This window comes from Antrostomus carolinensis, unplaced genomic scaffold (assembly GCF_000700745.2).
Source record: "Antrostomus carolinensis isolate BGI_N321 unplaced genomic scaffold, ASM70074v2 scaffold28053, whole genome shotgun sequence".
NCBI classification, from domain to species: domain Eukaryota; kingdom Metazoa; phylum Chordata; class Aves; order Caprimulgiformes; family Caprimulgidae; genus Antrostomus; species Antrostomus carolinensis.
In genome coordinates this window covers 6,278-21,211 of record NW_010307698.1, presented here as the reverse complement: position 1 = coordinate 21,211, position 14,934 = coordinate 6,278, and the positions used below count along the sequence as shown (strand labels likewise).

At 41.7% G+C, this 14,934-nt stretch overlaps 1 protein-coding gene across 1 annotated transcript; it reads left to right on the top strand.

The window, feature by feature from the left end:
- Positions 1–436: 436 nt before the first annotated feature.
- Positions 437–13,736, top strand: LOC114818464 (calcium/calmodulin-dependent protein kinase type 1D; the record flags this gene model as incomplete). Its single annotated transcript, XM_029084393.1, has 3 exons — positions 437–586; positions 4,817–4,943; positions 13,661–13,736. Coding segments are annotated over exons 1-3 (353 nt in total), but the record flags the coding sequence as incomplete, so codon positions are not given.
- Positions 13,737–14,934: the final 1,198 nt, after the last annotated feature.

The following is a 14,934-nucleotide window of genomic DNA, read 5'->3' as shown; positions in this document are numbered from 1 at the left end:
GGGCCAACACCAGCTGGAAGGGCAGACCAAATTCACCTATACAAAGTTCACTTGGGTGGGACAGTGTAGAAACCAGCGTCTGCTCCCCTGGCTCTTGCTGAGGTCGAGTTATGATTTCCTTCTGCAAATTCTAGTGAGTCTTTGACCACTCTCTGGTGTGTGATGAATTTATTGCCCGTTATATCTTGACTATTTGTGGTTTAGTTCTTCTACTTGTTTTCTTTGTATCTTGCTACTCTTCTGGTCTCTGAGGCATAGACCAGCCCTTGGACTACCAAGAAACCAAAACCAAATGCTTGTTGGGACAGTTTGGGAGTCCCTAGAGGTCTAAAAAAACATGTACTTGGACTGCCTGTGACTGGTGCATGGCCTTGACCATCCTTTAGGGAGGTAGAAAGCACATTACAAAGCACGTCCTCACACTTCTGCTTCCATCATGTTTTCCAGAGTGTCTGGGGGAGAGCTTTTCGACCGCATCGTTGAGAAAGGGTTCTACACTGAGAAGGATGCCAGCACCCTGATCCGGCAGGTCCTAGATGCTGTCTACTACCTTCACAGAATGGGCATCGTGCACAGGGACCTTAAGGTATGACTGCAGTGTGACTCGGTCCTCCGGGCCATGTTAAGAAAGGTTGCATAATTGTGTGACTCTAATGCATGAAAATCCACCCTCCTCTGGGACCGACTCTTTCTGTAAGGTTTTATCACAAGAGGGATGCTCTGAAGGCTCTATATCCTCCCATCGTAATTGGTTTTAATGAGGACTTGGCAATCAGTGCTGTTACAATGGGAGTTTTGCACATATCATGTGGGGGAAAAATCATTCATTAAGACCCAAAACATCAATTACATTAAGACAGGAAACTCATCTCAGCTGGGATGTAAGTGTTTACTGCTGTAAAGTGTCTTGCAGGTTTGCTGTGCTATATTTACTCTTACTTAATAATAATTAATACCAATAAATATTGTGGGAAAGTGGAATTATTTCCCATTGTGCTATTTGGACCAGTGTTTTTGGAGACAGTGTTAATAGCAAGGATTATTCTAAAGAACATTGTGTGCCAATGTGATTTTTAGATATTTTTTCTTTCAGCTATATTGTGTTGTAATATCAAAAACTCTCAGCTTTTCTGGCAAAAAACCCTTAAGACATTATTTCTGTGTTGTTTCCTTCCTATATATTAATAAAATAAGCAGAAAGGCTTACATTTCATAACACGCAGCTAAACCTCCTCGTCTTTACTATCTTAAACAATAAATCAGCAGGAGGCATCAGAAAAAGATATAAATGTCAAAAGAAAAGTGTGGTTTCAGTTCCTGAGCTAGTTAATTCTATCAACGTTTACTGCCAGAAATTAAGAATTCAGTGAATGAGATAACACCTCTGGTTGTGTGGAGCGATGCTCCAAACAGGAGTTGCTTTGGATGTTGATGCTGTGGCTTTGACTTGTACCCATGTAGAGATAGTGGAATTTGACTAAGTGGGTCATATTATGTAAAGGCTTAATGAACATTAATAGAATCAAGAGCCACAAAGAAGGGGGTTTTTACTCTTTTTTTACTTCTTAAATACAATTTTTTATCAAATGTATTTTAAAATTAATTGTGTTTTTAATACAGTCTAATATTAAACTGCATGTTTGCAATTTTGGCAAGTCCTCATAACGAAGGTTGTAGTGCCAGGAATGTGACCTCACTGTTTTGTCTTAAGATGGATGAAAAATTGTAGTGATGAGAGATACTATTGTTTGCTTTTTATCTCCTCCAAAATAAGTGCTAATGTGAAATGCTGATGGTGTAAAATAAGAAATGATAGGCTTGTTCCCACAATGTGATGCCATTTTGTGTGGGCCAAAACGGAGCCCATTACTGGTGTGACCGCCAGCACCACAGTTCTCCAAGGTGGAGCAGTGCCCAAGACAGGCAGCACTGATTTGTCACATTTTTAAGGCAAAACCTTGAATCCACTGAAGGAAAATATGCACTGATGTACACAAACAATATTTCCTCTTCAGTGTTGTGCAGTTTAGTCCTAACAGTCCCAAAGAATGGGTTTGCTCTAAGGAGGCACTGATTAGTCTTCCATCTCCTACAGTCCTCACGTGTTGCCCTCAGTTCCCCTTCATTTCTTGCTCTTATGCTGAAGTACATCATAGAAATATTCTCATATTTATTAGAGTTCCACAGCATTTCAACGTGGAATTGATGGTTAGTATTTTAACATGACCAGCTTTCTCCCTGCTTCAATTTGTAGGAAATAACTTCAGACTTCTTTCTGCAACCAGAGGTTTTGGAGGGAGGTCTGAGTCCTCTTAATTCAGATATTTAGTTGTACATGTTCTTAATATCCCTCTCTTTATAATTTAAAGGGAGGCTGTAGCTCTCACTTTAAAACAGAATAATGTTATTAAAAATATCCTGTAATAAAATATGAGTTCTCATAACTGGAAAGTGGATTCACCTACAAATTACTTTCAGAGTTTATGTAAAGAAATGCTGAATTTAGATTAAACCAACCTTCTCCAGTGGTATTTCGGGGAAAACACTATCTCTTTTTCTTTCTTTCTTTTTGTTTGCAAGTCTCTGTCAGTACCGTATCAGTTGTTAAAATGACTCCGAAAATATAGTATATGAGGAACACCTGCTGTGAATTTCTGTTAGCACAAAGATATCATGATGGCAAAAAAAGTGATATAATAAGGCTTTTTATGATCTCCAAATGTCAAGATAAGCGCACATTTCAAATTATGATTCCCCCAAAATGAAACTCTGGGAAAGAATCCACTCTATATAAATACAACCCTTGAAACATCTGTAACAATTATTTACTGTCATTATGTGTTATTCAGATACCAAAATAGTACTTGCTGTAGTTGGAAAAAGCAAATCTATACTCCAGATCTCTAATCTAAATAACACAGCAGCAGATAACAAGAGATGGCAGCAGATGAAGTCCAGGGAAGTCCAAGATGTACAAAAGGACTGAAAAGCTCAAGCAGCTCCACTTGGTACAGAGCCACCTCGTTAGCGCTTTTAGAATTAACCAACTTGAAGAACCAAAGTTCTTTTGAACAGGTTTTAAACACATTTCTGTTTTAAATGGGTGAGTTTCTTGGCCTTACTAAATATGGGTAAGTGGGGGCCTGAGGTGACTTAGCAGAAATCACTGGGGAATAATTGTCTTTCCCTTAATACCAGCTCTACCAACCCCCCATCAGATCAGAAGTGCACTAGTAAAAATCAGAAGTAACTCCAACCAAAGGCAGACCAGGGCATAAAACTGACTCATGTGGTGCCTGAAAACAGTGTCAGCATTATAACAGCCAGTTAAAGCACTGGACTTATGAGGTATCATGAGAAAGAAGCATACAATCATAGAATCATAGAACTGTTTAGGTTGGAAAAGACCTTTAAAATCATCAAGTCCAACCACTAACCTACCAATGCCAAGTCCACCTCTAAACCATGTCCCTAAGCAACACATCTACACATCTTTTAAATACCGCCAGGCATGGTGATTCAACCACTTCCCTGTGCATCCTGTTCCAGTGCTTCATAACCCTTGCAGTGAGGAAATTTTTCCTAATATCCAGTCTAAACCTTCCCTGGTGCAACTTCAGGCCATTTCCTCTTATTACTTGGGAGAAAAGGCCAAGACACCTACCTTGCCACAACCTCCTTTCAGGTAGTTGTAGAGAGTGAGAAGGTCTCCCCTCAGCCTCCTTATCTCCAGGCTCAACAACCCCAGATACCTCAGCTGAGAACTCATCACACTTGTTTTCCAGACGCTTCCCCAGCTCCATTGCCCTTCTCTGGACATGCTCCAGCACCTCCATGTCCTTCTTGTAATGAGGGGTCCAAAACTGGACACAGTGTTTGAGGTTCAGACAGCAGCACTCGAGGTGCTGCCTCACCAGTGCCCGGTACAGGGGGACAATCATTTCTCTCGTCCTGCTGGTCACACTGTCCCTGACACAGGCCAGGATGCCATTGCCCTTCTTGGCCACCTGGGCACACTGCTGGCTCATGTTCAGCTGGCTGTCGACCAACATCCCCACATCCTTTTCTGACAGGCAGCAGAAGTGTGCTCTCACAGCACCTAGCAAGAACTTTGCTGTGTATCAGTAGCACATTCAAAATATATGGATGGAGGAATATGCTGTAGCAGATGGGGGCTGGTTGGGCTCTCCAACCTGCCTGATGTTGGTATAAAGTCATGGGGCTTTGTGGAGTGATTTGTGTTTTCCCTCCGCATAGACAAGTTGCTGCACTTAGTGCTGTAGCATTTTTTCCTAATTGACTTTAGCTGAAATATTCTTCCTGCAAGTCTATTAACTGTAAAGGCATTTCCTCTCTTATAACTGTGTATTTCCAGTGGAGGAAATACAAAAATTCTCTAATATCTACTGGTTTTGTTTTTCTTCTTTAAAATGCTGTAGAAAACATAATTAATTACACTGGATTTACCATATTTACCTGCCTTCAAATGAATTATTCTGTTTTATCACTCTGGAGTGATGATATGTCAGACACACCTGACAAGTAAGGGCTGAGCCTTAGTTCTTATTTGGAGAAGTTTGTTATCCCGGGAAAGTTACTCAGAGCTGAAGATGTCAGCTTCTTCCATTAGTTGCCATACAGGAGTCTGGAGAGAATCTCCATATAGGTTGTAAGAGCAACTCTTTAGGATTTAGGGGAACCAAATTATAATCGTTCATGATGTAACTAAGGGTTGTATTAAATTCAACACATCAGCCCACACTGTTGTTACAGGAGTTGCATATTCAAAACCCATTTTGCTTGTTCTCCTTTCTAGCCTGAGAACCTGCTTTACTACAGCCAGGATGAAGAGTCAAAAATCATGATCAGTGACTTTGGGTTGTCAAAGATGGAGGGTAAGGGAGATGTGATGTCCACAGCCTGCGGGACTCCTGGCTATGTTGGTAAGAGGTTTGGTTATATTGTCTGTCCACTCTTCCCAGCTGCAATACAGACACATAGTGAAAAGGAAATAACACTTGTTTTCTAGTGCTGATACATAGTGCACGTGAGATTTTACAGATGTTAGTTAGATTTCAGAAGTTGCTGGTGCTCTGTCTTGTGTGCTCTTCTCCTTTGGGTCCTCATTCTGCAATCCAGCTCTGGGTTTGTGGGATTCACTTTCATGATTTTAATCCTTTACAGAATGAGTTTTCTCAGAGCCACTGCCTGTAGCTAAATCAGGAGCATGTGAAGAATAGCATCAAATGTAGTTATTCTGCAAGCACCTATAAAACCAAGAAGCTTTATCTAATGTAACATATTATATTAATCATAAAGGATATCATTTAACAGGTTCTCCTGATAGAAGACAGTAAAATGACAGAGCTGCATTTACTCAGACATGTTCAGTAATCCGCTGTTACAACCTTGTTAAGTTCCTGACACCTAGACGTCAGAATGCAAAAGCTCTTTAGATCCTTGGGCATTGCTGGGTGGTATCAAATTGTTTCCTGTCATTTATTCTTTGCTCTTCTATCCATTCAGTGGTGATAGTACCAGGATGCTGATTAGCAGTGTGTTTACCAGCATCCTTTTAAAACAGGAAAAAGCAATTGAATATGAGAATTATATGGCAGGTGATGACAGGGTCTATTTGAGCAAACACTATTTAAAAGGCTCACTGTGTGCATGATGGGTCCAGCAAGCCTGTACCTCCTACAATAGTCAGCTGAGACAGTAAAATTGATCTCTTGGTATCTATGAAATCCATGCAACTAAAATGACAGTGGCTTCCCCAGAGGCAGATTTGTCTTACATCTTTGTGGTAGGAAAGACGTGATGTTTTCCAGCAGTCAGAGAGAGTCTCCTTTTGCTTTGCAGCTGCCCCCTCACCTGTGTGTTCATAGCTCTGATGATACCATGGTACGAGAACTCAAACAAATGATGCAGATTTGTCCCAGGAATACCTCTTTCCAGGCATTATCTTCATGCTACAAAGGCACTCTATCCTAATAACATCAGAAAAAGGAACACATTTCTTTGGTTTCCCCATCATGAAGTCGTCAGCCCATCATTTTATTTATTTTAAGACATATGAGTCAGGATGCCTGAATAGCTGTCTTGTGTAATCACACCAGACTGGAAATCTTCTTCCAATGCTCTCTAGAAAGAATTGAGCTGAGACAGCAATTTTCATAATTTTTGCTGTCAGCTCTTCTGTCCTTAATTAACATGTTCTATTTTGTTCTGAAAGGGACACTGACTAGAATAAGTCTGTGAGATGCAGGGAAGCTCAGATGATGTTTACTGAAGCGCTGATGAAAATGAGGAAGTGCGGCTCTGCTTGGGCACTGGGTGATCTCATACGGCCTCTCTGTGTAGCCATTTACATAAGAAAACTTGCTATTTCGGAGAGGAAGCTCCAGAGCATGTGACACGAATTATAGTGCTTTGAGAGATGTTTGAGAGCTCTCATTACTCATGGTCTGGGCGCTGATAGTTACACAAGTGCCTCCAGGCCTGTTGTTACCTTACTGAACTACAGGATTTACTCATCATGGTTCAAGAGGTCATGGTCGCTTATTTCTGAATTGCTGACATGAGTTTTTTCCCTGTCTCACAAAGAAAACCTCTTTAAATATTTATTCTATTTCTCTTTTGCACAGGAGACAGCTCCTCTTTAGTGCTACTTTCATTTTTTAAAATGTAATTGGTTGCCCAGACAACATTTTCCAAGCACAGAAAATTTTTGTTGTCAGTCACTGTGGTGGTGCCCACAAATGGGCCTCCATGAGTGTTCTACTTGATGACATGGCTTCTGCAAACAAGGTCTGCAATTTGTCTGCATCCAAAAGCTTTCATGTCTTCCAGTGTCACTCCAACGTTCAGCGCTTTCTTAAAATGCCCTCAAATAAATCTAAGAGTCCTTCCCCATAATGGCACAACACAGATATGTGTTCTTGGCTGGATCAGGCGAGACACGGGTCACAGTGCTGGCCCATGATATGTCCTCTCTGCCAACTTTTTTTGAGTCATTTTCCCAGCCATTTTACCTAGTGTTGAAGTAACACTTGCAGACCTATCACTTAAAGTGCAGTTCCTGGTGCTTCTCTTTAAAGATATGTAGAATATCCCATTTTCTATGATATTACGAGGACTGAATTATTTTTGTCAGTTTAACCACTTTACTTTTAAATTACTAGAAAAAAAAATAGGCACGTTATCACATGCTGAAGGCACGAGGGCTCAGTTAAAGTCATTAGCACTTATCCTTCTTTATCTCCAGAAATGGATCCAGTTGGATCCTGCTGTACAAGGTGCTGGACAAGCTTCTGACTTGGGTAGCCAACCTGATCTTAACTCAGGTCTGCTGCCCTTTGCAAGTATTTGCAATTATGCAAGGCCCCTGCTGTTTCTATCTGATTTCCCTGATTGAGATATTCTTTCAACTCTGTGTGATCCAGTTTTTAACTCAGCTTTTCTTAACTTAAGCTCCAAAAATGGTGATACCCACGACACTAAATTCCTGTTTATGTGGTACAGAAATTCATTGTATAAAGGAGATTGTAATTAGAATTAAACTTCATAAGTATCAGTTTTTGTTCTGAAAATCAAAGTATTACTTATCAAATTAGAGTGTACCTAAAATGTGCATAACTGGTTGTGCATTAGCATGTTATCTTTTAGGCTTTGCTTTACAGATTAAATTGCTGTTAACAGTTCAGAGATCATATTCTTTCAGGAGTCTGGTCAGAGATTTTGCTCCTATGGTGAAAATATGACAATTAGGATAATTTAACCCAATTAGATTTAGTTGAGGCACTTTTGTTAAGATGAAAATCTAATCTTACTTAAGAGGGGATCTGATAATGCAACCTCTTCTAATGAAAAGTCTTCCATTTTCTTACCTGCTTAGGACTCTTCTCTCTCCATTTCTTATGGAAGGAGTCTAGGTGATGAGCTGGGACTGTCCGCTCAACTTCTAGATAGCACCTAAATTGGGTAGGATGAGGCAGCGTGTGTTGCTTATGTCATTACAAATTAGGTGTGTGGACTGGCTTGCATGGATCCCACCCCGTCTTCTAGACTGGAGAAGAAGTGGTATTTTCAAAACCCTGAGTGATCTGTGTGATTATGTGCAAGATCTGTATAATCCATTAGCGATCTGTCATTGGTTGCTCGGCTTGAAACTGTTTATAAGAACGTGATTTTGATGCAGAAGGTGTTCAGAACTGCCTGAATATGTGTCACCCTTGAGGTGTGTCAAGTTGGGCACTCACCAGGAAGCAGCTTCAGTCACTCAGCTAATTCCTCTGAAGAGATTTTTGGCTGTTTGGGAATTAGGTCTCACTGACTGATTTTTCATGAGAGTTGATCTCTCAAAAGCTTTGGTTACTTCTGTAGATGGGACTTGCAGATTTGCAAGATGCTTATGAGCATGGAAAAGTTTGAAAAAAAATGTTAGAAAGCCTGTCTCAGGCAATCTGATCTCCTTTTGCAAAAATGCTGAATTATGAACTGTGTTTGTGGCTTGCTAATATCTTAATCCTACTGAGATTTAAAATTCTTGCTCTGAGTCCCAACCCAACTTCAAGTAATATTTTCTTGTATTTCCCTGTCGTAGGGATTGGGCTGGACCTTGGCTGTGTGGTTGGTCCCTATACATCCCACCTCACTCACTGTTTTTATTCTCAGTAGTGCTTTTATGAAAGGTCATTTCACACCTTTCAGCTCTGCCAGAAATCCAGTAGCAATTTCAGATCACACCAAAGCCGTGCATTTCTCCTAGCCCTGTACAAGACCAAAGCATTTAAGTAAGCAATACAATTCTATATTTAATTTTGACTTTTTTGGTATCCTTTGAGTGAAATGTTTGAAAATATTCAGTAAGCCTTTGGAGTATCCTTCTTAGCAAAAAGCAACCCCAGGAGCTGTTTAGGCAGTAACATGAGTAATAAAGTAAAAATAAAGCATGGGAACTGCTCTCACTAGGGTTTGCAGGCACAAGCTCCTGAGAGTGCGATTGCTCAGCTCCATTGCCATATCCTGAAATGGTGTTTGCTTGTGTGTGGCTGTAGCTGTGTTATGTTCCATGATGGCTATCTAAGTCTGTCTCAGCAACACGAAATAGAGACAACAGGAGCACAAGAAACCAGCAGAGCTGCTCCAAAACCCCGCTGTCCTTTGGAAACAGTCTCCAACTGCAAAGTCTTGGCCAACCAGAACAAGATGAACACTGGAGGACTGCGTGAAAGCGAGAAAGAGATTGTTTTCATCTTCAGTGTGTCAGTGGAAGGGGGACCCTGGTCTTGTGGTGAAGCTTCTTTGTGTGCCTCTTAGCCTGTTTACGTTGTGAGGAAGATGCTTTGTATGGCAGCAGGGGAGCTCACACTGCTCTTGCTCTTCTGTCTTTGGCTTCAGGAAAGGGGCTGGGTTGGCCCTTTGTGTATCCAACCATCTTGTCAGTGGTGCAGGATTGTTCCTCTCTGTCCATCCTCTTGAGGTGGTGCCTTCAAACGTCCTAAGCAATGGGGCTGGACATCAAAGGGACATCATCTCCTTTTAGTGTCCCTTACAAACTCTGCCTGTTACTCACCTTCCCTCTTGGACTTCATGGCCATCTTGCACCTGCACAGCCCATTCATGTTTTGCTTTCTTTACTTGCAGGACCTGCCTAGGTGATGGAAACTGGCACTAAAATAGTTACTAGCTGAACTACTAGTCCTGGCTAGCACCAGGCCAATTTGCTTGGCCAGTTGAGCTGTGTCCATGTCCAGCGTAAGCAGGTCCATGGTTACTTTAACCCTATTTAGATCTCTTTATTCCTCCCACATACATGGCAGCCTGCTGATTTGTCACTCCTATGGGGATCTTCAAAATCATCACCCTTTGTTCAAATGCCTTGTTCCTTCTGGCATCCAGCTTGTGGGAATCCATATAAACCACAGAAAATAGCATTAGACTGAATTCTTGTGAGACAGCAAAATCTGCTGGGAGTAGCACCATCATGGGAGTGAAGGAGAATTGCTTTTAAGTGTGAGGCTGGTATGAAGAACAGGCACCCTCATGACTTGTACAGTTTGTTCAACAGGCTTAAAGTATCAGAACAATCCCCATCACTTGAGCTCTTTGCAAGAACATGGATTGCTGGTTTTGGCATCCAGCAGCTGCATTTTTAGGGAGCTTATTAGTATGGCTGTGCTCACTGAGGGGTAATAACATAGTGCCCTGAAAGGTTTCCAAATGTTCCTGTTTTGTACCTTTTCTTAAAAACCTCCATTTGAAACAAATCTTTAATTTTTTTCTCTTCTTAAAAACAAAACATAATTCAACAAAGAAAACTGTAATACAGCAGTTCATCTAGCTTGGAAGTGGAGTGCCCTGGGAAGTGTTCCTGCGCATACCTGCAGGTGAGATGAGACCCTGGGACCATTACCCAGCATTTTACCTGACACGTGTTTCTGGTTGCATGCTGGTTTGGCCTGAAGCACAGTTCCTGGATGCGGAGGAAGGGTCAGGGTTTGCTTTGTTGACTTCCCCATCTCTGATTGACTGTTGTGTAGCATTTGAGCCCACAGTGGTTCCCTGGGGATGTGCAGTACTGGAAGCTCAGCTGGCATTTTCCCAGCACCAGAAAGGGGAGCTTTGACTTTCCTGTTCTCCTTACTGCTGTTTTGTCTCCTCAGCCATCTGTGTTGATCCTTTAGTGACATCAGCTCTTGGATTTTTTTAATTACATCTCTGCTTTTGCCTCTTGGTAGTGATCTACAATCATTTCTAAGAGCTCCTCACACTTGTTTTTCAGCTCATTAAATCTTTCCATCTTTTCCATATATCAGAGACAGATGATGCTTAGCTATGTTCTCCTGCTCCTGTTGTGTGTCTGCCCTTTGGAACAAAAAACAAAAGCAACCATTTGGCTTTAAAGTAATTATCTAAAGCTCCTGTCTTTCTTCATTAAAGTTTACCAAAGTTGAGATAATAGCCTCACATTTGCTTTGGCCTTGACTCTGCTGTCTTCTTACCTGCTTCACAGCCACCATCCACAGTAGAAACTCTCTGTTACCAGTGCTCTTCCCTTCCTTAAAACTGAGAGAAATGCCCCAGCACAGCTTTGATGTTTTATGAGGGAGAATCTTTATATAGTTCACGTCCCCTCATCTCAGATTTGTTTTCTGTTATGCTAATGTGGCATATCTGTATAATGTCAGGAGCTCGCAAGGATCCTTGGTGCTCAGGAGCCATTTGCATAATATTTTCTTTGTGGGATATAAGATGTATAATGTTTACCAGTCTTGAAAATGATGTAAAGAGGAGCACACACTAAAAGGTAGAAGAGATATGTGAATAAAATATTGGGAATTTGGAAGGACTGGAAAGTTGGAAGACATCTAATCACCTAAGGATAGAGGAAAATGAACTCCATTCTTCAGCATATTTTGTCACAAAATTCAGTCACAAGGGATGGGAGAAAAAAGGAAACAGAGTCTCACATACACTATTTGCTGCACATTTTGAAAAAAGATTCTTTTTAGTGGAAAACTTGGAAGCAAGTTCTGATGACTCATGAAAGAAAGAGTCAGGTTAAGGGACACAAGGATTGTCTGGGACCTTTGAGGTACAACTGGTTTATACAAGTAAAATTTAAATTTGATAGACTGTCAGCTTACCAGGTTATCTGGGAGGCCATGGCAGGCCAAATAGGGTGGCTTTCCAGTGCTTTACTCTTTTATCCCAAGTTCTCCAAATTCACCCCACCAGACTGATGAGCGCCAACCTGACACACAGATGTTGGCCTAGCTGTTGGGAAAGGAGTTGGCTTTTGGGCATCAACTGAAGATGCCTTTTATATTTCCACAGCTCTGTCCTCTCTTGTAGTAAGAATGTTTTAACTTTTATCTTGATAACTACAGCAGCCTGCCCATGTCCTGCATGGAGTCAGGGGCTTCTTGGGAACCGGGGTGCAGGTTTCTGACAAGCACCTAGAGCCAGGTTAGGAGCCGTTCATGGTAGGCACGGTGAAAGAAACCTCCTTTGGCTTGTAGTGGATAGATGTTGGAGTATTCACACATTACAACAGTGTATTAGGATTAACAATATGCGAACAGAACCATCATTTTAATCCCTTATGCATGCAGTGGTCGCAGTTTGCCGGATGAGTTGAAGTTTGGGGTAATATTTACCCTGTGCTGCAGATTGGGGCATATCCCTATCTTCAAGAGTTTTCAGAATCTGGCTGCCAGCTATATTTCTACCCATATTCCCTTGGATTTTATTCCTTTTTACAGTATCTCCCCATTATTCTGTTGCTCGTGGAAATGCAACCTGAATGCTCTTATCTGCCTTGTGCACTGTCTTCCCTTCAATCCCTTCTATAAGATCTCATGCCCCAGCAACAGAAAGTCTTTTCTGTTTCTTGTTATTGCTTCCTGTTCCCTTCCTTGCTGGCAGTTTTGACCTTAGTTTTGTTGACTTGTCTAGCTTAAGAAAATAACTCTTTGAAGAGTCCTTACCAGTACACCAAAGTATATGTAGCAACTAAATGTGAGGCTCAAGTTTTAATACATTGATGTGCTTCACAATTTTTTTTCATTACCCAAACTAACTGTTTTGATGTTGATAAGGCTCCTAGCAGAGGAAGGTGTAACCCCAAGGAAATATTTTTCTGAGACTTGCCTCTTTGTTACTTTTTTTGCAGCATTTGAACTACAAAGTACTCAGAAGAAATACTGTGCTTTTTAAAACCCAGTGTGACAAGTCTGCTTTAGGAATGCCACAAGCAGTGGTTTCTTGCGTTATTGTGGACATTTTACTTTGGAAAAAAAAGCAAAAGCTTCTTTACATGAAAAAGATTAGAGTCACAGGATTTTAAAATTTAGGTTTAAGCATTTGCACTGAAAGGTCCCAACAGGGAAAACATAATACTCCAGGCTCCCAAACAAAAATGCACCTTTTTAATTCTCACTGGTGTAAGAAAGGAAAGCAGACCCCTAAAAAGTTTCAATAAATGTCCAGGTTTTCACTTCTAGCAAAATTCAGACTATGGTGGCTGAAAGGCATAGAGGCAGAAAGCTCAATTCCTTTGTGCATTTGTCCAATTCCTGCTATTTTTCATTTCTCCCTCTGAGGTGTCTGTGTTCCCAGAGGCAGAAGGACAAATGACTCCCTTGGACTCTGACATGCAGCAGGATTTGAAGGCAGCTGTTGGGAGGTATGGTGACAGCTCTCCTTCCTCTCCTGCAGAAGTAACTTGCCTCCTCCCTGACACACTGCACTTTGAGTTGTCTCTTGAAGTCCTCCATTTGGCAGCACGACACAGTGGAGCTGCAAGGCTGTCAGGGTGAATGTGCCTCTCAGCACCAGTGCAAAGCGTGGCCTCATTTTCCTCCAAGTCTCCTAAAGTTCCTCTGACAGGGGTGTGATGGCCCTCTGCCTCATGCATTTTTCTGTGCTTGGTTTTATTTTCTGTCCTTGGAGACAGAAAATGGAGAATGTGCTCCACTTTAGGAATCATCCTTCTTTATGAGAATATGAGCCACAAAGTCATCAGGATATTTGGAAATGCGAGGGCTGTATCTGGAGGGCAACACAAGGAGCTTCAAGATTCAAGGTCCTACCTCTTGACCACATTCAAATGTTTGGTCTTGTAACATGTGTTTGTTTGGCTTTATATTTTCAGCTCCTGAAGTACTGGCCCAGAAACCCTACAGCAAAGCCGTGGACTGCTGGTCCATCGGGGTCATCGCATACATCCTGTGAGTATCTGTTGGGTCTTCAGTCACGGGCAACTTTGGGACCTGCAACATGCTCTCCCACCATATAGTTACCCACTTACTCTAGGCCAAAAAAGTTAATCTCTGACACTTGTAATGCAGAATAACATGAATCCTGGACACCTCCCAGGTACATAAAGGCTGACATTTGGGCAGAAGTGGTAAGAAATGAACCAAGACCCTTCAAAAGCAAAAATCCTTGCTCCTGCCTGAACTACACTGTGTGCAATAGTATGGGCTTGTCCATGTAGTGATGTTAGTGAATTTATTCCCTCCTCTGCTCAGGTTAGCTTTGACAAGGAACAAATTTGGCCATATCCACAGAGCATAGCGTCATGTCCACAGGTGTATCCTGAAGTGCCACCTCTCTCAAGGTGTCACCATAATGGCTTTTTGTTCCCTGGGGAGGGCACAGAAGGAAATAAGGGGGGAAGAGCTTTTCCTGTTACCGCAGTGAATTATTCTCATCAAAACATAATAAAAAACATTGAAAATTTACTGAAAATTTTCCTAACACATCCAACCATCAGGTCCTATAAGAGAGGGTGAGCTGATTTCTGCCCTGTCAGTTCTGTCACTCTTCCATCAAGCCATTAAGCCTCTGCATTAGTGGCTGGGATTTGCTCCTCTAATGGGGCTAATTGCTGCTTAAAGGACTGGGGATTGGTTGCTTGAGAAAGCTACAAGACCAGGATTTCTGTGCATTCTCCAAAGTGGTGGATAGGTCTCAGAACTTATATATTTATGGAGATATAGTGCCTGTCCTCATTCATCACAAAGGCTTACTAGGATAATTTAGATGCGAGGGGACCTCAGGAAGTCCTGTTCTTGAAATCAGGTTAGGTTGTTTAGGGCTTTATCCACCTGGGTTTTGAAATCCTCCAAAGACAGAGACTGCACAAGGTCTGTGGTCAACCTGTTCCACTGCTTGACTGTCCTCATGAGGAAAAGGTCTTTCACAGAATCACAGAATGGTAGGAGTTGGAAGGGACCTTTGGAGATCATCTAGTCCAACCCCCCTGCCAAAGCAAGTTCACCTAGTGCAGGTTGCACAGGACTGCATCCAGGTGGGTTTTGAACATCTCCAGAGAAGGAGACTCCACAACCTCTCTGGGCAGCCTGTTCCTGTTTTCCTTATATCCAGACTTCTGTTCATGAAATGGAGCAGCCAGTACTCTAG